This window comes from Phoenix dactylifera, unplaced genomic scaffold, assembly GCF_009389715.1.
Source record: "Phoenix dactylifera cultivar Barhee BC4 unplaced genomic scaffold, palm_55x_up_171113_PBpolish2nd_filt_p 000441F, whole genome shotgun sequence".
Classification (NCBI taxonomy): domain Eukaryota; kingdom Viridiplantae; phylum Streptophyta; class Magnoliopsida; order Arecales; family Arecaceae; genus Phoenix; species Phoenix dactylifera.
The window spans coordinates 101,826-126,352 of record NW_024067875.1 but is presented as its reverse complement, the minus strand read 5'-3'; the positions used below and the strand labels follow the sequence as shown (position 1 = coordinate 126,352).

The 24,527-nt window shown below is 38.3% G+C and overlaps 1 protein-coding gene and 1 long non-coding RNA gene across 4 annotated transcripts in view; one reads left to right on the top strand and one right to left on the bottom strand.

The window, feature by feature from the left end:
* Positions 1–2,152: 2,152 nt before the first annotated feature.
* The window catches only part of LOC103724117 (protein DETOXIFICATION 29-like), an 83,676-nt gene continuing 61,301 nt past the window's right edge, over positions 2,153–24,527 (bottom strand). Inside the window, exons 4-9 of one of the 3 annotated variants that reach the window (XR_005508280.1) lie at positions 19,694–19,750; positions 19,365–19,603; positions 4,038–4,145; positions 3,036–3,154; positions 2,698–2,784; positions 2,153–2,373 (exon numbers count right to left, since the gene is read on the bottom strand). Coding sequence is in view for 2 of the 3 variants with exons in the window: in XM_039118903.1 (XP_038974831.1) it covers positions 2,308–2,373; positions 2,698–2,784; positions 3,036–3,154; positions 19,365–19,603; positions 19,694–19,750 (568 nt within the window). In the remaining variant the exon portion in view is untranslated. The remainder of the gene's footprint in view (positions 2,374–2,697; positions 2,785–3,035; positions 3,155–4,037; positions 4,146–19,364; positions 19,604–19,693; positions 19,751–24,527) is intronic. The other 2 variants (XM_039118904.1, XM_039118903.1) reach the window with 2 other exon arrangements.
* On the top strand, positions 21,142–23,468 carry LOC120106056. Its single transcript, XR_005508281.1, has 2 exons — positions 21,142–23,190; positions 23,292–23,468. It is a non-coding gene; the product is annotated as an uncharacterized LOC120106056 (long non-coding RNA).

Sequence of the window (24,527 nt, the reverse complement as noted above, 5' to 3'; positions counted from 1 at the left end):
ATAATACAAGATATTCATAGCTTTAGCATTGAGCTGAGCCATTTTTTTATCAAACTAATCCCATTCACCTTCAAACTTGGGAGTGTGCACACCATTAATCAACTTAGTAGGTGTGTGTGGTCCATTAATTATGATACTCTATATATCATAATCGAGTGCTTGAATAAAGATTTTCACACGTGCTTTCCAATAAGTGTAGTTTGGCTATTCAAGAGAGGAGGTTATTAGTGCACTGTCCCTCGGCCAGAGAGGATCTAATTAGGGATGTTATAGATCTTTTACTTTTGACGGTTAGGTCAACGTGGGATTAGAGTACCAAACTCCGATACCACTTATTGCCCAACCATACAACCTTAGAGGAGAGATGAATTGGGCTTTTCAAAAATTTATGAACTATAAGTGCAATAGAATAATAACTTTTTAATGTGAATGTGATCTGCAATGAATAGAATAAATGATAATCAAAATAATAAATGAAATACATAATGAAAATAATCAAAACACCACAAATGCAAGACCTAACATCTACATCCATTCCTCAAGCTCCCTACTTAGGAATTCTAGTCCACTAAATGTCTGCAAATGACTACAACATTCGATATCACCTACCAAATAACCTAGCTCTTTCCAAACTATCACTTATTTCTCGGGCATAAGAAAACCATACACACTCTTTTTTCAGGTATGGATCAACCTTTTCTAAGTTTCAGCACAACCAAAACTTATCCCCACAAATAGAAAGAGATACAATAATAAAAGAGTGAATATATAATGAATACAATAAAAACTCCTTAATAAGGAGAAATAAAACCCATTAAAGCTCTTTAGAATCGTCAGAAGAAGCCTTTTGGTGTGCACTTCAGTCAGGAATGCTCAATGAATGCTCTTGAAGTAATTGTTAAAGTTGCATTGAATGCCTCTCACTCAATGAATGCTCTTCTTGCTTTGAATGATTTCTCTCTTAATTCTCCTTATTTTGCACCTTTGGAAGCCTATTTACAAAGAGAAGTTGCTAGAGAGTGATTACTAGTCATTGATGATCATTAGAGAGTGGTTAGAAGCTACTAAATGCACATCTTTCTTGCTAAAAAACTAGCCGTTACACTGTTGGAGTAGAGGGGTGACTTGCAGGTCGACTCCTGCTCTAGGGATCGATCTCAAGGTTGACTCCTAAAGAGACCAGAAATTTTATCTCTCTATTTCTCTCCTATGGCATGTAAGGAGCCGACCTGCACATCGACTCCTTGTCTGTGCCAGGTGTTCTGCTTATCTCCAAAGTGCTAGAGTTGACCTGGAGGTTGACTCCTAGACCCTGGGTTGACTCTGGGTGATCAAAGTGTTAACTCTTCATCATTTCGTCTGGTGAACACATTGAAATCGACTCTTAGCCAACTAGAATCCGTTTTTGTGCTTTAGCAGCCTCCAAACTTCTTCAAACTTGTCTCTAACTTGAAAATTTAGTTTTTAAAACTTTTCCATACTTTCCTAAACATTCAATCTTCTAAGACTTCCCTGAAAAACAACTTAAACTGCTCTACAACGTACAATCATTCGTAACCTATTCGAATATTTTGTAATCATCAAAATCAATCCATGAGTCAACAATGTATATATGTATGTATATGTGTGTACATATATATGCATGTATATATGTATATATGCATGTATATATGTATATCTATGTATGTATATATCTATGTATGTATATATCTATCTATGTATGTATATGTATATGTATGTATATGTATATGTTTATGTATGTCTGTATATATGTATGTGTGTTTATTTATATGTATATGTATGTATATGTATATGTATATGCTTGCATGTATATATGTGTATATGTATATATGTGTGTATGTATGTATGTTCATATATATATATATATATATATATATATATATATATATATATATGTATGTATGTATGTATGAATGTATGTATGTATATGTATGTGTGTGTGTATGTAAGTATTTATTTATATATCTACATATACATATACATACATACATTCATACATACATATATATATATATATATATATAAAACATGCATATACATATGCATATATACGTACATATATGTATGTATATAAAGCGTGAAAGTTATTTATGAACATATTTGCCTATTTTCTGCTTGTATAAGGAGGAGATGAAGTCCAAAAAGAAGTTGTTCCTTTTGTAAGAATCAGATCAGTGAACGAAATGTTTGTTACACATTGTTTGCTACTCAAAAAAATAAACTAAAATTTTAAAGAGAATTCCTGAAGGCCACTCATGTGCCTTATTTGCCCTTTATTTCAATCCTCTAGAGCATTGTCTTTACTTCTGGTTCTCCACCCCATCTTCTTATCCTTTCCTCAGCTATTGAAGCCTGCAATGCAATATCATTTTTGATGATACATATATCTGGTAAACATGAGATTCTACAGAACCTGATATATCGATGTGAATTGATAATGAAATATCAACATAAATAGAACAACTTGATGATTACTTTGTATTGTGTGAGAAACCAGACATTGCATGCTGACTTAGAGGGCCAAACTGAATCATCTACCTTTGAATAAAATTAATGTGTTGTTTGTTCTCTTACTACTGGATCTGCTACTAGATAAGATCTCAATTTATATATTTTTTGACAAAATATTAAAGAACACCAGTATTGATAGTACAAAAAATTATGTAAGCTATGTACCTCTTTGTTCCAATTTGTCCGATATGTCATCCAGAATAGGATTAGTGTTTGTACGATAGTGCCTGATAACATTCCAAACCAAATTCCCTGAAATTAAAGTTAATCAAAAGCAAAAATAAGAAAATACTGGGATATGCCTCACAGTTAGAGTGATGTCGATAAGGTATAAATTGGAAATTCTTTGAGGTAACAATCATTAGTTTCTTTCATGTTACATACTGTTTGAGCTAGAGGCCCAATAATGGAGGAAGCTAATACGTTCAAGTCTTGAAATCTACTGCTACCGATTGTGAGCTAATAGCCAGTTGCAACAGTAGGAGCAAGAGAAGAGTATTTACCCGAACACCCATGTCAAGCTTATAACCCATTATAAGGCCTAGGGGAATGCCAAATATATAATAACAAGCAATGTTCGCATATGCAACCAATGCTTGCCATCCAGCTCCAATGGCCACACCTGTTATCATCGGTTATTACTATCGTTAGGTAAATGATATGATAATGAATAAAGGAAAACATGGATGATATCTACATAAGAAACTTAACAATTTTCCTAATACTATTGTTTAAAACAAATGTTTGTTAGAGAACTACATGATTGACCATTTTTATGAATAGTTCAATCGGATAGTAATGAGATTATTCAATATAGTAAAGAAATGGATTAGGTTGTCAAAGTTGAGTACAGGAGATACTTTCTCATGCATGATAAGTTTGCAAGAGACAAAGGTGCACTTATGTGATGAAAAGAAAAGATGCAAAATAAGTTTCAGCACAGACTATATAATCTTGTCAAGTACTTGTTTGAAGATCTTAACGAGTCACATTTATCATGCAGTCTCATCTATTAGTCATTTGTATCTTGCTTGATGATCAGCTGCTACATACCTCTTTATTGATGTAAATGTAGAAGTCCAATGAGATAACCTTGAAAGATCTCTTAGGATATTTTGTATGATGTTATCACATTTCACTACTATTCAATGTATTGCTGCTTCTAGAAATTTTAAAGTCATGTTCTCTAACATAAATTTCCAGAGACTTCAAGGCAAGTATATAATTTGTCCAGGTTCAGATGTAGGAAGAAAAGCTTCTAGCAACCTTTAACTTTCTACCTAAGCAAACCTCCTATACATTTGCCTGTTCATCTTTATTCCCATAATAGTTTTTTTTTTCTATATTGTTTAACCAATTCACCATGTCATTTTAATCCATTTAGGTCTCTGCACATCTCCCTGTTATTGATAAAATCTTGGTCCCTTTGGACTTGATAGGATTAGAAATAAATCTTGAAGATTGGTTTTGTGCATGGGATGTATATCCTTGTATTTCACTCTTACCTATACGTATTAAAGTTCTTCGTCACAAATAAAATGACAAAAAGATTCATGTAGAGCTTCATTGTGTTTTATGTTCCTGACAAATGATTTTCCCCAGTTGGAATTTACCTGCATATCAAAGTATAGAAAACTTGAAGATCAAGGCAGTAATATGTCATTTGCTTTTGAAGATTTTAGCAATAAAATTCATTGTAAAAGGGTTATGAGGCTCCCACATCAGTGGCATCAGATATGATACAACTAGAATAGGCATAGTGGTATTATAAGTCGTCAACATCTTCAATACTGTAAATTTAGTCTTGTATTGTTTATTTAAAATAATTAACAAAGTGTTATAATCTGATCTAGGAGAATAATATTATTTTCGATCTGTTAGAATACATCATACATATTTGGAACGGCTCCAGGAGCAAGATGTAGCACATCAAGCCCTTGATCACCGGTGCGCGCATCTTCTGGATATCCCATTACATTATTACACAACATCTGATTTTGACACTCTAGGTATCAATTAGTGACCTCAACGAGCAACATGATGATATCAATTCTGCAAACCTGTTGGTGTTATTTTAATCACAGTTGGGTTAGCATGTTGTTTCAAAATGCCGGTCAAACTCCACTTGTTGCACATTGTTAAGTTTGACTGGAACACAAGTCCTAATTTAGAAGGGATTCAAGGATATTACAAGAAATGAAAGTGGATAAAAATGTCATCTAGCTGCCCTGGCTGACTTCGATACCGAGCACACCCTCCTACTACATATATTATATCCATTCTACCATGTATACCTACTGGATGGAATCTTTGAGAAAAGGTGCTGCACTTGCTTTGCAATCTCTTAGAAAGCTCGCTTCGTACACTTCCATACCCCAAATTTTCGTGTAGCTTCACATCTCTTCACCCACATCCTCTCCCACGCTCCCAATTTAGATATCCAAAATATGTAGTTAAACCAATCTCTATAACGATAAAAGAATCTGACTCTAGTTTGGAGGACTGAATAGGTCTAGTATGAAATAGAGGCCGCTGTTATCATTCATGTTAAGCTTCTCCAAAGTTTTTATCCAGATGGATGAAGACGTACTACTTTCTTACCTTCTATTATTACTTTTTCCGTATTGTTGATAGAGATTCTAAGTGAACCAAATGAGTTGCAGCCCTTTACTTTTATTACACATACAAATTTTTTGAAGATGCTTGGCTCTAGACTACCTTGGTTTGCTCTTCATAAAGGTAGAGGTGACCCTACCATCACTTGCTATCTGCTTCCATATTAAAATGTTAAATTCGCTTTATAGGATCTCTATAGTGCAGTAAAGTAGTTTGAACGGGGCTTGCTACCTAATGAATCGCATGCCACCAAATATTTCTACCATGGGCTTATCAATCTACCTTGCATGTAAGGTTCCTAAGTATGTCATCTCATGCATGTATGTGTACTTACATACACATAAATGCAAATATGATGTATATGCATATGTATATGGGTATAAGATCATAATTTTTTGACATGTTTAGGCTAGATCAATGATACTGGAACCCATGCCTTTCAACCAGTATAAGATTAGTTTCAGTTTCCTTGCCCTTACAATGGTGACAAATATCATTCTAAGATTTATTAATATCTAACATTATGACAACATAAAACCCACTTGTATTATCTAAAGTTCTCGGGACATCAAATTTATCATCCAAAGGTTAAAATTTTCCCGCAGAAGCTATAAACTTTCTTTACTTGGAGAAAAAAAATGCATTAATCAGCAAGTTTGAAAACTGTATAATATTATCATTGTCAACAAATTATGTCTAGTCAAGGAGACTAGACAGATTGGCGGCAGATTAGCAGAGGACTTTCATCACCTTGATACCGAAGCAGTAGGACGCTACAGAGCCGAATCATTTTTGCCCGATCAGCCTTTGTACGACTCTGTACAAGGCTACGACGAAGATCCCCGCCATCAGGTTGAGGGGTGTTCTCTCTAGACTTATTAGTCCGGAGCAGGGGACTTTTCTGGAGGGGCGGAGTATATCTGACAATGTACTTATTGCCCAAGAGTTTATGTTTGATCTCGGTAGGGCTCCGATGAGGAGGAGTCTGATGGGGATCAAACTTGACATAGAGAGGGCCTACGACAGGATGAGGTGGGACTTTTTACAGGAGTCTATGCAGGGGTTTGGTTTTCATGAGACATGGATCAGATGGGTTATGGGCTGCATCCATGATCCTTCCTTTGTTATTTTGGTGAATGGCATGCCATCCTAGTTCTTTGTGTCGTCAGGAGGGCTGCGCCAGGGATGCCCCCTCTCTCTGTTACTGTTCATTATCTGTGCGGATGTATTGTCTAGATCCCTGAGGCAGGTTGTGGCCACTCAGGAGTTGGAGGCCTACAGACCGGTGGCGGAGGCCCCCCCGATTTCTCACTTGTTTTTTGCTGATGATTGTTTGCTTCTAGTCAGGTCGTCTCGGCAGGCGGGCCGGATTATAGGTCGGATTCTTCAAGATTATTGTGCAGTGTCTGGATAGCGGGTCAATCTGACCAATTCAGTTATTAGTTTCAGCCCGAGGACTAGTTTGCTGGTGAGAAACTCTATACTGGAGATTCTAGGGGTGGGAGAGCAAGAGGGTACTATGACATACTTGGGGATCCCTATTTCCGGCCGGCGGCTTCGGAGTAGGGACTGCACTGCTCTTGAGATTAGCATCAGACGCAGATTGGAGGGGTGGGAGGTGCATACACTTTCTATGATGGGTAGGATCACTCTTGTTCAATCAGTTTTTACTTCGGTCCCTATCTACTTACTCTCTAACGCCATCATTCCAGTAGTGGTCTTGAGGTCCTTTGAGTAGCTCTTCAGGAGTTTCATATGGGGGAGGCGCAGTGGTAGAGATGGCATCCATCTGGTGGCTTGGGAGGTTGTGTGTCAGCCGACCGGGTCTGGAGGGCTGGGGGTGCAGTCCCTGGTGGCGAGACGGGAGGCCCTAGAGGCCAGACATACAGTTAGATTTGTGTTAGAGCCGAAGAGTATGTGGTCCTCGTTGATGAGGGCCAAGTATGGAGCCTTAGTACCAGGTGTGCGAGCTGGGCGTCACCACTCTTCGGTTTGGAGGAAGATGTGCGCTAGAGCTGCGGTGGTGCTCCCGGAGATCAGATGGGCCATTGGTGACGGATGATCTATCGATGTGCTGGAGGACAGTTGGGTGACCGAGCAGCAGATGTGCTGTATGCCCACCATGGTGGATTTGGCAAGATTAGCAGGCTGTAGGGTGAGTAATTTACTGGACTCAGAGGGGGCTGGCTGGTGGGAGGTGCTGATTCGGAAGACTTTTGGGGAGCAGTTGGCAGAGTTGGTTTTGACTCTACTGGTATCTACCGGGGGGGAGTCTGACAGGCTAGTATGGATGCCGACGGGACGGTCGCGGGTGCGAGCGAGAGATCTTCACGCCATGTTCAGTACGAAGCCAGATCGGCAGATTGAGGGTGGCTGGATATGGAGGTTGCGGATTCATCCCCGTGTGGCGCTCTTCATCTGGAAGGTGGCTTGGGGTTGCCTTCCGACCAGGAGTTTGTTAGTTCGACGTGGCATGCGGATCTCTCAGTGTTGTGAGGCTTGTGCAGATGTTGAGGAGACCATCGAGCATGTTCTTGTGCAGTGCCCTAGAGCCCGAAAGATATGAAGGAGGTCACCGGTCCCACTTCCCGACGCGGTGGTTTCGGTGCATGACCTAACTCGCATGCTGAGAGATTCCATGTGGAGCCCTTGGTCTGCGGAGGCAGGGATTCTAATGGCATACCTGTCCTACTATATTTGGTTGGACATGAATGCTGGTCTGTTTGAGGGGAGGAGGATGTCACCGAGGATGGTGGTGGATAGAGCAGTGTTACATGCGAGGGAGGTTTTGGTGGCTGCCGATGTGTTTTCTTCTAGGATGGCTAAGGACACTTGGGGTACTCTTCATGATGTTTCAGCGCCCCAGTTTGCCCTTGTTTCTTGGGTACCCCACCCCTTGGCTATCTCAAAGTAAACTTCGACCATAGTAGGTCAGTGGATGGTGTGATTGGAGGGGTTGGTTTCGTGATCAGGAACCATCTTGGTAGGATGATAGCAGTAGGAGGACGGCGCACGCCTGGACTTATAGTAGTGGGGGCTTAGCTGCAGGCAGCCTGGGAGGGTATATCCTATGCGAGGTTGGTACTTGGTGCCAAGCGGATGTACCCCAAGGGAGCCTCCTCCATGGTGATTGATTGGATCCGAGTGGCGGATAGGTTTGGTGATGGTCATTCCTGTTGCCCAAAGTGACAAGCCAAGAGGGGGGGTGAATTGGATCTTCTAAATTTTTGATTTTCCAATTAAATTATTAAGAGATTGAATCGCTTAGTTAATACTAATTAAGTGCGTGTAGTGGAAATAAAAAGACACACAAAGCAAACACACAAGAAGTATAGTGGTTCGGTGCTCTCCTAAGCACCTACGTCCACTTCCCAAGCGTCCCCTTGGAAATTTACTATAATCCCACGGATTGCAGTTGGATTGTTTTCCGGGCTCAGAATCCAAAAACCTTTATACTTTGGTTTTCCGGGATCACCAAAAATCTATGTTGGTTTTACGGGCTCACCAACAAACCTTCACCGTTAGTTTTACGGGTTCACCAACAAACCTACACCGTTGGTTTTACGGGCTCACCAGCAAACCTTACAAGGTGATTAAGAAGAAGAAAGTTGAAACTTCTAGATGAGCAAATATAACAATTATGAACTACAAAGAAGAGTTTAGAATATAGTTATCGCTTTGATAAGACTTTTCTCTTCTTTGTTAAGATTTCTTCACTCTTCAAGGATTGGTGGAGCTCTTAATGTCTCTCAGAATCTGCTCAACCACTTCCTTTTGGCTCTTTGAATGAAGCACTTGAATGAAGAATGTTAGGACTTTTTCTTTCTTGAATGAGCTTTGATCTTTTTGCAAAAGTGTATATTCCTCTGATGAATAGTGTCACTTTAAATACTTTTCTTTATCTATTGGTCACCCCCTATTGGTTAGATTTTAAAAACTAGCCTTTACTAGCTGTTGGGAGGTCAAAAGGTACTTCTGCAGAACTAGCCGTTATGCCCTTGCTCGTGCTGGGGTCGACCCAAACTTTACTAGGGTCGACTCAACTTACTGTGTATTGGGCTTGGGGTCGACTCAACTTCCTCTAGGGTCGACCCTCTCAGTAACCACAGAAACTTGTATTTTCAGCTTCTTTCACTAGGGTCGACTCAACCTTTCTTAGGGTCGACTCAAGCTACAGTGGGGTCGACCCTCTCAAGAATTCCAGAGACATGGTTTTTGAGCAATATATACTTGGGGTCGGCTCATGTTCACTTGGGGTCGGCTCTATTGGGGTCGACTCAAGTATTTCTAGGGTCGGCTCCATCTGGGGTCGGCTCAAGGAAGCTTGGGGTCGACCCTCTCAATAAATTTCAGAGAGTTGTTTTCTTGAGGCTTGAGGCTGGGTCGACTCAAGGTTCTCTGGGGTCGGCTCCACTCCTGGGGTCGACTCAAGCATACATGGGGTCGACTCCACTTACTGTTCATCAGTGCCATTTTTGCAGGGGTGTGCCAGATGGTTTCATGATGTGCCAAGGTCGACTCCACTTATGTTGGGGTCGACTCATTCCACATTTTGCTGCATCTTAGGGTTAGAGGAATCCATATAATCAATGAAATATATTTCAAGTAATTTTGGTGCTGCATACTTTTAACAATGAAAATCACTGTTTTTCCTTAAAGAGTATATTTCACTTGAAATCTTGCTGAATTAGAATTAAGAATTCTCTATCCCTTTTCTATTAAAAATTTTATCTCGTTATTAATTATTGGAAGACATCTCGATCTCATTCTCTAAATGTATCACATTAAATTGTGTTTCTAATTTGATATTTCCTCAATGGTTGTGTCAATCATCGAAATAACACTATCGTCCTCAATCTCTCCCTTTTTGATAATTATAAAATATTGAGTATGAACAGATTGATACTTATATTGAAATTAGGAGTTTTGTTTTAGAAGGAGCTCAAGTTGCTGAATTTCAGCTTTTCAAATTTGAAGGTGAAAACTCCCGCTCTTTCATCCAAATATTGCCAATTAGAACTTTTGATTTTCTCCCCCTTTCTTTTGTATTTTATTAAGGATGAAACTTCAAAAATTTAAGATAAAGCAAGAGTTTCAGGTTATGTATCGAGGCAAGAGAAGTATGTGCCAAATTCAGAAATTTCATTGTTACATATTGCTCCCCCTTAAATGAATATTATCTCTTGCTATTATTTTCAAACTTATTTGTCCCTTTATGTTGCAACTTTTTTCTTTTCTTACTTTTTCCTCTTTTTGTTATCATCAAACAAGTGTATAGCAATAGATAAGTAGAAGCAGTAAATAATAAAAATTCAAATTTCATTGATCAAAATGGAACATTGTAGTACATTAATGCCAAAAGTACAATATTCTTCAATTAAGGTATAAAATACATCAATCAGGTAAAATGCATATAAGAACTAGATAAATCCTAGGCACTAGACATGATAGACTACTGTAGTGCTAACATCGGGCCTAGGGAGAATCTAAGAGCTGTGATCTAGTCCTCATCCTCCTAGCATAAGTGGCGAGGGGAGGTCGAGCCTAATGGGACTGAGTCTGGCGTGGACCTTGCTGAGCTGGATGACTCTGTGCCGAAACCTCCGACTCAGCTGCTCGGGGCACAGATGGACCATGAGCCTCTCTCTCTCTCTCTAATGCTCCTACCTAGTCTCTGAGGTCTCTAATCTCAGCAGTCATAATATCCATCCTGCTCATCATCCCATCAGAAAGAGTCCTCACCTGAGCTGACACAAGCTCAGTCATCCTACTCTAAAACTCCTCTGTGCATTCCGTAGGTACGGATGACCAAGGTCCAGCCTCTGAAGGTGCCGTAGGATGATTTGCAGGTATCTCATGCTCAGGGACAGAGTCTCCAATCTCTGGTGCATGTATCCCTACTCCTTCACGCACCCACTGCCCGTTCACCTTCTCATAACCCATGCGAACTAGGGACCGTGCAGTGTAGGTGTCAGTAAATAGCAGATGCCTAGATATCTCTCCCTCCACAGATATGTCATGATGCCTGAATATCAGGGTGAGTATCCTACCATAGGTCAAAGAAACTCTCGGTTTGCATATAGCCTCTCGCATCTGCCTGATCATCATAGCTAGTAGATTCAAGGAAATACCCTGAATGACATGCTCCATAATGACCATGTCTCGCTCAGATATGTGATCAAATCTTCCACTCTTCAGAAACAAAATCCGACCTATGAAGTTGTGCAATAACCTCATCTCAGCTGATAGAGAGCTAGCAATCACATTTTCGGAGCAGTCAAAGTCATCTCTCTCAAAGATTATCTGTAGAGCCCTCAACTTGTTTTCTTGTCTTTCTAGTGTGGCTCCTTTGTAGGGGAGTTGAAGCAACTCACTCAAACTTTCTTCTGAAACCCTAACCCTTACTCCTCGGACCTCAGACACAAGCCCTCCCGGTCCAACTTTTAGGAAGGCGTAGAACTCACGAACCAAGCCCGGGTCGGTCACCAAATGTAGGGAGCAAAGATACTCCCATCTTTGCCTTTGGATCCAATCCCCCAAACGGAACCCTTCTTGATCCAAAAATTCGAAGTGGATCCTTCTCCCCATAGTTACCGGTCTTCCTGCATATTTTGCAAGTTGAACTGAAGGGGAAGGAGGAGGAGGAGACTCTACACGTGTCTCACCTTGTGGGGCACTGTAGAAGAATCTCTAGCATGTCTATCTACAAGGGTTGGCCGTGAAACTCTCCTGGATCTCTTAGCAACGGCTCGCTTGGGTCCCATTTTCACCAAATGCTTCCTTAGGTCTTGATCCAATGGCTTGGAAAAGCAATCTTCTACTGTTTGGAGGTGATTGGAAGAGATTGAAAAGTGGAAAATAGAATTTTAGGAAGAGGACAAATGAAAACAGTGTCCTAAAATGGCTCTTGGGTCCCTCTTTTAAAAACAGGGTCCCGCCGTTGGGTCGACCCCAGATTTTTCTTGGGTCGACTCAACATGGGGTCGACCCCATTCTGGCTCGAGTCGGGCCCAGTTCAGGCTTTTTTTTTATTTTTTTTTAAATTCTTCCTTTCTTCCAATCCTTACCAAATCTTTGTGGGACACTGATATATGAGTAAGGAATCTATAAATAACTGATTTGACTAATGTTTCATAGTTTTTCAAAATGAGAGGAGAGTATCACGTGACAACTTGTTCTCTTCATTGTTTTCAATCAAAGGGGTCGCATATACCTAATTCCCTTCTAAGCATGCAGAATCTATCTTCACTTAGAGGTTTTGTGAATATGTCAGCTAATTGTTTCTCGATACATACATGTTCAATACATACATTCCCATTTTGTACATGATCTCTAATGAAATAATATCTTATTTCAATATGTTTGGCTTTAGAGTGCTGAACCGGATTTTTGGTAAGGTTAATGGCACTAGTGTTATCACACTTTATAGAAATGTTATCTAGTTTAATACCATAGTCCTCTAGTTGTTGCTTGAGCCATAGTACTTGAGCACAGCAACTCCTGGCAGCTATATATTCGGCCTCAGCCATTGACAATCCTACTGAATTCTGCTTTTTGCTAAACCATGATACTAAGTTATTTCCTAAGAATTGACATGTTCCACTAGTGCTCTTCCTATCTAATTTGCATCCAGCAAAATCTGCATCATAATATGCAAGCAAATTTAGACAGGAGTCTCTTGAGTACCATAATCAAATATTTGTGGTTCTTCTTAAATATCTAAGGATTCTCTTGACAGCACTTAGATGTGACTCCTTAGGATCTGATTGGTATCTAGCACATATTCCCACACTAAATACTATGTCTGGCCTACTAGTAGTAAGATAAAGCAAAGATCCAATTAAGCTTCTATAGAGCTTTATATCTACACTTTTTCCTTTTTCATCTTTGTCTAGCTTACTAGTGGGGTTCATTGGAGTGCCTATTTTCTTGTGATTTTCATTTTCAAATTTCTTTAATATTTTCTTTGTGTACTTAGTTTGATGGATAAAGATGCCTTCCTTGGTTTGTTTGATTTGCAATCCCAGAAAGAAATTCAGTTCTCCCATCATACTCATCTCGAATTCTCCTTGCATTAATTCAGCAAATTCTTTGCAAAGACTATTATTAGTGGCACTGAAAATTATGTCATCTACATATATTTGTACTACTAACAAATTTTTATTTTTTTTCTCTTGAGAAAAAGTGTTTTATCTATATTTTCTCTACTGAAATCATTATTTAATAGATTCAATCCATATAGTGCCTTATGTAATCTAAATACATGATCAGGGAATTCATGATTCTCAAAACCAAGCGGTTGCTCTACATACACTTCTTCTTCTATATAATCATTTAAGAAGGCACTTTTTACATCCATTTGATATAATTTGAAGTCCATGAAGCATGCAAATGCTAGAAGTAATCTAATAACTTCCAACCTAGCCACGGGAGCAAATGTTTCTTCAAAATCTATCTCTTCTTTTTGATTGTATCTTTTAGCTACAAGTCTAGCTTTATTTCTTAAAACTACCTCATTTTCATCTAATTTATTTCTAAAAAACTATTTTGTACCAATTACAGAGTTATGCTTTGGTCTCTCAGTCAATATCCAAACATTGCTTCTTTTAAATTGATTTAATTTTTTTGCATAGCATTAATCCAATTTATGTCATTTTCAGCTTCTTCATAAGTCTTAGGTTCTATTTGTGAAGCAAAAGCAAGATAGTCATTTAAATTTCTAAGAGAGGATCGAGTTCTTACCCTTTGAGATGGATCACCAATGATTAAGTCTTTAGGGTGTCCATGTGCATACCTCCATTCCTTTGGTAAGTCTTGAGATTGTGGTGGCACACGATCATCTTCCTTTTCTTGATTTGGCACGTCATTAAGATTCAATTTTTCAAACTCAATAATTCCTGCATCATCATCAAGAGTATTTTCTTTCCTAAGAGACTCACTATCAGACTCATCAAAAATGATATTAATTGACTCTTCAACTACAATAGTTCTTTTGTTGAACACTCTGTATGCCCTGCTAGATGTAGAGTATCCTAAGAAGATACCTTCATCTGACTTGGCATCAAATTTACTTAGATCCTCTTTGCCATTGTTTAAAATGAAACATCTACATCCAAATACTCTAAGATATTTAGCAGTTGGTTTCTTATCCTTCCAAAGTTCATAAGGAGTTTTCTTGGTTATAGGTCGTATTAAAACACGATTTAAAATATGGCAAACAATACTTATAGCTTCAGCCCAAAAGTACTTTGGAAGACACACAACATCGTGCGTGCCATTTCTGCCAAGGTCCTATTTCTCCTTTCAACAACCCCATTTTGTTGAGGCGTTCTAGATGCTGAAAATTGATGTGAGATACCATTTTCATTGCAAAACTCTTCAAAGTGTTGATTTTCAAATTCAGTTCCATGATCACTTCGAATTGCAATTAAGGAGAGCTTCTTTTCAGTTATAATATTTTTATAATATTTCAAGAATGCTGAAAATGCTTCGTTCTTATGTGTAAGAAATGAAACCCATGTATATCTTGACAAATTATCTACTATAACTAGTCCATACTTTTTTCCTCCTAGACTTGCAGTTCTAGTAGGCCCAAATAGATCCATGTGTATGAGTTCAAAGGCCCTAGTAGTTGATACTATATTCTTTGATTTGAAGGATGATTTTGTTTGCTTTCCCAATGAGCATGGTCCACAGATTTTGTCTTTTTCAATGATCAATTTTGGCACATCTTTTGTCAGATCCTTCTTAACTAGTTTTGATATTAAGTCCATACTAGCATTTCCTAGTCTACGGTGCCAAAGCCAACTTGTTTCACTTTTCCTTTCTTTATTAGTAATTAAGCATAATCCATTTTTTTTGCCTAAATCATGAAGATCTACCATATAAATATTTTCATGCCTATGTCCCATAAGTACAATGCTATTATCTTTTGGATTTGTAATTACGCATACTGAAGCTTCAAATGTGACTTTAAGACTTTTATCACAAAATTGACTTATGCTAAGCAAGTTATGTTTCAGACCATTAACTAATAAAACATTTTCTATAAATGTGAATGGAGTAATATAGATTTTATACTTTTCAATGATAAGTCCTTTTCCATTGTCTTCATAGGTTACCACTCCACCCTCCTTAGATTCCAAGGTGACAAATTGTTCTATGTCACCTGTCATGTGTCTTGAACAGCCGCTATCTAGATACCATCGTTTATCCCTCTTATTAGCTGTAACACACTCCTACAATCAAAGTCAAGAATGTGCTTTAGGTATCCAAACCATGTTGGATCCTTTAAGGTTAATACTTGATGTTCCTTTTGAAACCCAAATTTTTTTGGACTTTAGCTTACTCTTATCACTCAGTTTGTTATAGCTAAGCTTTCTAAAATTGCATTCATATGCTTTGTGTCCTACTTTATTGCAGCAATGACAAGTTATATTTTCAGTTTTGGCTTTCACAAATATGTTCTTTAAGTATTTTTGCTTCCTATTTGTTTTATATCCCAAACCAGCCTTATCATATACAGCTTTTTGACTATCAAGAATTATATTTAATTTAGTTGAACTAAGTGTAAACTTGTCCACTAAGGATTTGTATTTTTTTGCATCTTCTTTTAGCTTGACATTTTCAGCAATTAGATTTTTGGTTTCATTTGTGAACCTCCTACTTAATGTTTCATAGTCATTAGATAGTTTCAGCTTATCTTTGATAAGAGATTGACTTTCATCTTTTAGAACTTTATTTTTATTGATTAGCTTCTTGTGTTCTTCCATCAGTTCTAAAAATGCATCATGTAACTCTTCTACTAAAAAATCACATTCAAGTTTAGAATCTACCTCATCGTCATTAGCCATGTAGCAGATTTGGGTCGTCTCTTGTTGATCTTCCTCTTCCGAACTTGACTGCTCACTTTCAATCCATCTAGCCATAAGGTTCCTCTTTTTATGTTTTCTTGCCATCCATTTCAATTCTGGACAATCTATCTTAAAATGCCCGGGCTTGTTACACTCATAGCAGATTGGCGTTTTCCTTTCTTTTTCTTTGTCCTTTCCCTTTTCCTTACTCGAGCTACCTTTGAGGAAGGTCTTCCTTTTATGAAATTTCTTCATTTCTCTCATAAACTTTCTGAATTTTCTTGCGAGCATAGCCATTCCTTCTTCATCAGATTCCTCCTCATCATCAGATTCTTCTGATTCAATTTTCTGTTTTGGAGTTGTAAACTTCAAGACAATAGTCTTCCTTTTCTTGACCCCATCTTCTGAATTTTGCTTCATGGTCAACTCATGGGTCATGAGTGATCCTAGAAGTTCTTCCAATTGTAGTGTATTGAGGTCCTTTGCTTCTTGAATTGCAGTTACCTTGGCATTCCATACTCTTGGTAAAGACCTGAGAATTTTTAGCACTAGTTCAGAGTTAGTATAAGACTTACCTAAACTCTTTAATCCATTTATGATTTCCGTGAATCTAGTGAACATTTCAGTTATGGACTCAGTGGACTCCATTAAACAATTCATACTTATGTACCAATATATTAAAGTGTAATTAGTGCTATTAAACAAGGATGGTCTATTTATGGATTGTCCCTCATTCATAAAACATCCTACTTGAGTTGTCATGATCTTTGACTTTTGATCGTAAGATCAACGAATACTATGAGAGCACCTGGGCTCTGATACCACTTGTTGCCCAAAGTGACAAGCCAAGAAGGGAGGATGAATTGGTTCTTCTAAATTTTTGATTTTTCAATTAAATTATTAGGAGATTGAATCACTTAGTTAATACTAATTAAGTGCATGTAGTGGAAATAGAAAGACACACAAAGCAAACACACCAGAAGTATAGTGGTTCGGTGTTCTCCTAACCACCTACGTCCACTCCCCAAGCGTCCCCTTGGAAATTCACTATAATCCCACGGAATACAGTTGGATTGTTTTCCGGGCTCACAATCTAAAAACCTTTATACTTTGGTTTTCCGGGATCACCAAAAACCTATGTTGGTTTTACGGGCTCACCAACAAACCTTCACCGTTGGTTTTACGGGTTCACCAACAAATCTACACCATTGGTTTTACGGGCTCACCAACAAATCTTACAAGGTGATTAAGAAGAAGAAAGTTGAAACTCCTAGATGAGCAAATATAATAATTATGAACTACAAAGAAGAGTTTAGAATATAGTTATCGCTTTGATAAGACTTTTTTCTTCTTTGTCAAGATTGCTTCACTCTTCAAGGGTTGGTGGAGCTCTTAGTGTCTCTCAGAATCTGCTCAACCACTTTCTTTTGGCTCTTTGAATGAAGCACTTGAATGAAGAATGCTAGGGCTTTTTCTTTCTTGAATGAGCTTTGATCTTTTTGCAAAAGTGTATGTTCCTCTGATGAATAGTGTCACTTTAAATACTTTTCCTCATCTATTGGTTACCCCCCATTGGTTAGATTTCAAAAACTAGCCGTTACTAGCTATTGGGAGGTCAAAAGGTACTTCTGCAGAACTAGCCGTTATGCCCTTGCCCGTGCTGGGGTCGATCCAAACTTTACTGGGGTCGACTCAACTTACTGTATATTGGGCTTGGGGTTGACTCAACTTCCTCTGGGGTCAACCCTCTCAGGAACCACAGAAACTTGCATTTTCAGCTTCTTTCACTGGGGTCGACTCAACCTTTCTTAGGATCAACTCAAGCTACAGTGGGGTCGACTCAAGTTCCATTAGGGTCGACCCTCTCAGGAATTCCAGAGACATGGTTTTTGAGCAATGTATCCTTGGGGTCGGCTCATGTTCACTTGGGGTCGGCTCTATTGGGGTCGACTCAAGTATTTCTGGGGTCGGCTCTCTCAGTAAATTCCAGAGAGTTGTTTTCTTGAGGTTTGAGGCTGCGGTTGACTCAAGGTTCTCTGGGGTTGGCTCCACTCCTGGGGTTGACTCCAGCATACATGGGGTCGACTCCACTTACTGTTCATCAGTGCCATTTTTGCAGGGGTGTGCCAGATGGTTTCATGATGTACCAGGGTCGACTCCACTTATGTTGGGGTCCACTCATTCCACACTTTGCTGTATCTTAGGGTTAGAGGAATCCATATAATCAATGAAATATATTTCAAGTAATTTTGAGTGTATGCCATGGTAGTGCTACATACTTTTAATAATGAAAATCACTGTTTTTCCTTTAAGAGTATATTTCACTTGAAATCTTGCTGAATTAGAATTAAGAATTCTCTATCCCTTTTCTATTATAAATTTTATCTCGTTATTAATCATTGGAAGACATCTCTATCTCATTCTCTAAATGTATCACATTAAATTGTATTTCTAATTTGATATTTCCTCAATGGTTGTGTCAATCATCGAAATAATACTATCATCCTCAATCCCCTTATCCAGGAGACTCGCAGGATGGCTCAGATGTTGGGCGGCTTTCAGACAGCACACATGTGTAGGGAGGTGAACAGGGCAGCAGACTGGGTCGCCTCTTATGTCGCTCGGCACTCCGGAGATTTTCTTTGGACATCTACTTCGGATGTTTTCTATCCTTTGTATTTCTTATTTTTCTGTGATTTGGCAGGATGTACTCACATTAGAGTTATATGAAATGAGTAGCCGTTTTTACCACAAAAAAAAAGGAGACTAGTTTTGTCTTCAATCCAAAAATTCTTCCTAATCTTAGTGTACTTTAATGAGTGTCAAGTAAAGATATTTTGATACATATGATATTTTGTTTGTGTCAGAAATTTTTTTTTGTTACTTATAGTTGGATACATATGAAAAAATAAACTCTATATTTTGATTATTATATTTTATTTTCTTTCAATTTATGGCATAAGTCAATATAGGGCAATTTTGGTAATCCACATTTCTCTAGTATTTCTATTAACAAAATTTATCTTGCAATGATTATGATAGTGATGTTAAAATTTGATCAATCAAAAGAAAGAAATCATGATAGAAAAGAATATACTGATAAGTTTTCATGGAAATCATAAATCACTGTTCCATGAGCAGAGCAAGAATTTTGGATGTAATTTTGTTTTCCTCACCTTCCTCACCGATGGGCATTGCACTTACCTTACAATTTTTCTAAAACTTGGATTTTTTTTATAAAATCCAATACTTGATGGCTTAATATTAGTTAATGCTTGATGGCATAAGCATAAAAAATTGTCACATAAAGTGCAAATAAAAGGAAGTTAAGAAATTCTGCAATTGATAAAGTTAGTTAAATACCTGAAAGAACAGGTTGAACATTATTGATTACAATAGATGTTGCCAGCAACGGAGTGAGAGCATAAACAAGTCTTTTCACGTCATTATTATTTGTAAATGCCGACGGATATTGCTTCCTTGTGATTATCAAGATAAGAGAAAGGAAAACACCTATGAAGAATGAAGTTATAACAACTACAACAACAGAAAACTTTGCTGTTCTTGGATGACCTGCCCCAAGTTCATTAGACACCCTAACACTGAAAAAGAAAAAATGTTTATTAGTATAATTGAATTAAACATAAATATTCTAACATAATTTGATTTAAAAATCATGGTCAAATTCAAACCTTGTTGCTGCATTAGCTCCCATAGCAACCATAATAGTCCATCCAAGAATATTCATGCTGTTAACAAACAAAGTTTCAAATATGAGATTAGGTAAGTCAATTTGATATCATATTAAACAAAATAAAAACTTTGTATTCGAATCTGAACATAGAAATTGTAACAAATAAATATGGTTGACAATGGCACCACATTGAAGCCTATTTAGTCTTGGGTTTTGGTTTCTTCTTTACTATTTATATAAGGAAATATAAAGTTTGGTAAAATAGTTAGTGAACCTCCTTTTTCTCTTCATTCTTATCCTTTCATTTTACCACTCTATTTCTTTTATTCTTTCGAAGTTCTGTATCTTCTTGTCCTCCCTCCTTTTATCTCCTTCCATATAAATTTTGGATCTATCATGACATTTTTATAATCCAACAGGCCTACTTTCTCTATTAAAGGAAAGCAATAGAGTTACTCATCTTAGGCAAGCAAACTTGGATACCCAATCATCTAGTATGATTTGCATTTATAAAGAAAAAGGTATATGAAATTTTTTGGTGATTGAACCTCTCAAGAGGAGTCAAGGATGCTGCAGAAATTAAGAACAAAGAAAAGGTGAACTAATTAAGATAGATGCTAGGCCATATATTACAAAGATACGAAGGGGCTCTAATAAGGAGTACATTATGTTGTGTTGAAAGATGTCAAAAATGGATAGGAAGACCAAAGTTAGCTTGGATAGAGGTTATGAAAGAGTAAAATATGGAATGGCGTGAATAACATATGAGAATGCAATTAATACAAATGGTTAGGTAATAAGACTCAATAAATTTTATCTCAAATAGTTAGGGCAAGATTGGATAGTTATGGCTAATATATGATGCCTCCTTAGACAAACAATAGCTAGTTTTATATATAGTGTGATGGCCCACTCAAGGCCCGATCTGCTTGACCGGCCTAACACTACAGGAAATGTGAGTTTTGCCGACTATGTTTTCCCGACGCTAGGGAAAAGCGTCGGGAAAGGTTGGCTCAGCGCCAACCTTTGCCGACGCTTTGATCTAGCGTCGGTAACTCTGCAACAATAACGACGCTTTAGAGCGTCGTGACAACTTTGAGACACAACGACGCTGTTAAGCGTCGTTATAAAACATAAAACCCCAACCCGTCACCAGGCCCCCTCTCCTCATTTTATATCAGTCGATGCCCTAGCTACGCGCCGTCGACCTCCTCCTCCTCCTCCTCTTTGTTTTTAACGCTCGCTCGGCCCCCTCTCCTCATACTCTCTCGGTTGAGCCCCATCCCTAGCCCCGATCGGCGATCGAAGATTCCGCTTCTCCGCCGCCGTCGACCTCGCCGCCGTCTGAGGTAAGCCTCCCCTTCTCCTTCTCTTCCTCCTCCTCCTCCTCCTCCTCCTCTTTGTTTTCTTCTTGTTTTTAACGCTCGCCCGGCCCCCTCTCCTCATCCTCTCGATCGATGCCCTAGCTGCGTGCCAACATTTGACCTCCATCCCGAGACCTAGCTACTCCGCCACCGTCAACCTCGCCGTCGTCTGAGGTAAGTGATCCTTTTTCTTCAAAAATTAATGACACTCGACAACATTTTCTTTCAACAAATTAGAAATTACCAACCTGCAATAACCCATTCATTTTTGTACATTTGGTGTCTGCAGCCAGTAACAGGCCTCCGCAAAGCTTTCGTGTATTATTTCATTTCTAATTCATTTTTATACGTCTCACAACTTTATGATAGCCTAATTTCGTATTGGTATGAACAAGAAAGATCCGGTTTCTTCTTATTTAAATTTTTGGTTGTTTCTTCTTTTCCTTTTAAGGGTTGCTTTTTTATGTCATGTGCAAGATGATTCTTCTTCTTGTTCATGAGTCCATTTGACATGCCACAAATCTGATGGCAGACTCTGTCTAATTTTTGGTTTTAAAGAATTTGTCTAGATCTTAAGATTAGGTCATGTCTATAGTATGGTTAGCTAGTTCCTTTGCTTCTTTTCTTTTTATGCATAGTTCCTTTTTCCTTGCGTGCTGTCTGTCTTCGGAGCACTGGTGGGCTTTAGAAAATGTTTGAAGTTAATAATATACCAATGGTGTAGCTCTGTCTTTAAAAGTTAGGAGGTGGAAGTATTGATCTCCAACTAGTTTCTGAAATTGTCTCTTTTTTTTGTGTGTGAGAACTGGTTTGAAGGGCCCTATGACTGTGTGTATAGCTGAAAAAGCTCCATTGCATGGATTTCTATAGGAGGGATTGAGAGGACTAGGGGATAATTGATGGTGTTGGGTTTTTAATGATTAAGAAGGGGTTGGTGTAATGGTTGTGGATCTTGGAATGCATCATTGCATGTGCCTCCACATGCCTTCCAATTCTAGCAGTGGTGGCAGATTTTTGAAACTTGGGATAATGATGGAGAATAACACTTATTGTCAAGAATTCCAGCCACTTTCTGATTTTTTTTTTTTATTTTTTCTTTTGTTTTCTTGAAGGGTGGAAACCTGGAACTGCCCTAAACTGTTGGCTTTGAGAAGGGGTGGTAGGGTACTATAGCTTTGACCCCAAACAAAAGCACAAACTTTTGACCCACAAACTGGTCTCTCTATTTAAACACAACTTAAAGCTGTAGGGCTTTATCTTAGCATGCTATGGGATGGCTGAAACTGGTCTTTGCACTTTGTCCTGAAAAGGTTTGATCTACGTTCCATTTTTCCAGCCAAAGCCTTTCATAAGCAAGAAAAATCTCACTCCTTGTAGCCCCAGCTGAAGGAAACAAGTAGTGCCAATTCACTGACAAAACAAGATTAAAAGCTTTCTGACAAAAGCAATATGGTGCTTTGCCTAATCACAGATGCATTGATCAAAGATATTAATTACTATAATATTAATTATTATAATTTTTATAATATTATATCATAAACTTAGGTGTTAGATTTTGATATATATGTGGTGGTCAAGTTCGAGGGTGATGGTTTGGGATTTGATGGCAGTGTATATAAGATCTGAGCTTGAGGTATTAAAAGACTGAGATCGAAGTGAAAGAACAGAGATGCAACTTTGTCTGCAATGAGAAGCGATTCTGATAATGCATCAGATTCTCTAGAGAACTTAAAAGTAATTAAACTTGAGGACCTTAGATGATTTTAGGAGTAAGTGGACTGCAATACAAGGAAATTGAGTTTGGTGATTTGCATATGGAAGGTGGTTTAGGAGTTGTCCCATCACGAGTTTCTATGCTGTCATGACCAAGGAGTAAGTGGACTGACATACCAAGTATGATGCCATATATTGGTGGATGGGTTTGGTAACAATATGCCCCTGGTTTTTATGCTACACCATGTGTATGTGAGTTTATTATATACTTTTAGACCCTTCTGTAACTCTTTATTGTTTCCATCTCTCCAACAATGTCTTCCACAGCATTTGTGGCTAAGTTCATGAGCATCTACAAGGGGTTCCTCATTGCAACATTTTCCTGAATGATCGCGAGCAGGAGTAACCCCACTAAAAGGTTCAGACCTTGATACCTTCATTGTGTTAAGATTTACCGATTTTCTGATGTCATAGTCATGGATTATCTCGGTTTTCATCCCTGTTTCTTTGTGATTGCAGTTTTTGACATTGGGAGGACTCTTCATGTTTGCATCGTCACCAAGCAGCTGATGTTTAGCTTGATCCCTTTGTTTATTTTCTTTCTAATATGGTGGAAAAACCTGTGAATTGTATTAATCTAGCGGCCCCAAACCTTGTATTCCCAAAGATTAAAAAAGGGACCTTGTCTGCCATACAGCGAAGAAGAGTTAATGAAGAGTTAATATATTGGTGGATGGGTTTGGATGGGTTTATTAGCCCTTTATTTAGTATAAATTTATCATTTAACCAAATATTGATTCTTTTTTATGCATACCAGGTAACAATATGCCCCGAGGGAGACGATTTAGAGATGTGGAGTTCCAGCATTCTCAGGTAGGATCTACTTCTGATCAGTCCCAGCAGTCATGTGAGCACCAGCAGCACGAGTCAGAATCTCAGCGCGAGCCTCCTGCTGATTGTCCGGAGGATGAGCTCCGGATCCAGGGTAATTCGATTTAAAGTTATGTTCATATTTGTCTTCAACTTTGTAAGACATTTTATTTAATTTGAATAGATGGACAAGGGACAGTGAGGACGAGATGGGGACCCACTCAAGCAAAGGATGTGTGGAAGCTTCCTCCGGGTGAGAAGATCATCATCCGATGCAACGAATTAGGGCAGCCCATCAATAGAGCTGGAAGTCTACTATCAAGCTTTTTAGGATCGGTTGCACGCAAGAGTCAGCTGTGTCCACTCAACTATACGAAGTGGAATGACATGCTTCCTTCGTATAAGGTTGAGCTTCTTAAACTTATATAGGTAATGAATTGAATTTATTCTTTTTAATTCGACACCTTCTGTATATTAATTTGCTTAGTATCATAATTTTATTTTAGATGTTTAATATTATTATTTGAAATATTTGAATCTTGTTGTAGGGTAAGTTTGTACTCCCTCCAGAGAGCCATGATTGGGTGCTAAAGTCCCTCAATCGCAAATGGAAAGAATATAAAGCAAATTGAAGACGGACTTCAAGCGCGAGGGTATGACAGAGGAGGAGGTTGCTCGTGTGACTCCTCCTGATGTATACCCTCAGCAGTGGAGGGAGCTTGTTCATTACTGGTTTTCTGAAAGAGGACAGGTCACGTAAATTATTTCAATATCTTCTATTATCTTTATTATTAATATAGATTGCAAATATATACATTGAATCATATTATACTGTGTGCTTTTATTTTGGCAGACATATTCTAATATTGGTAGAGCTGCACGAGC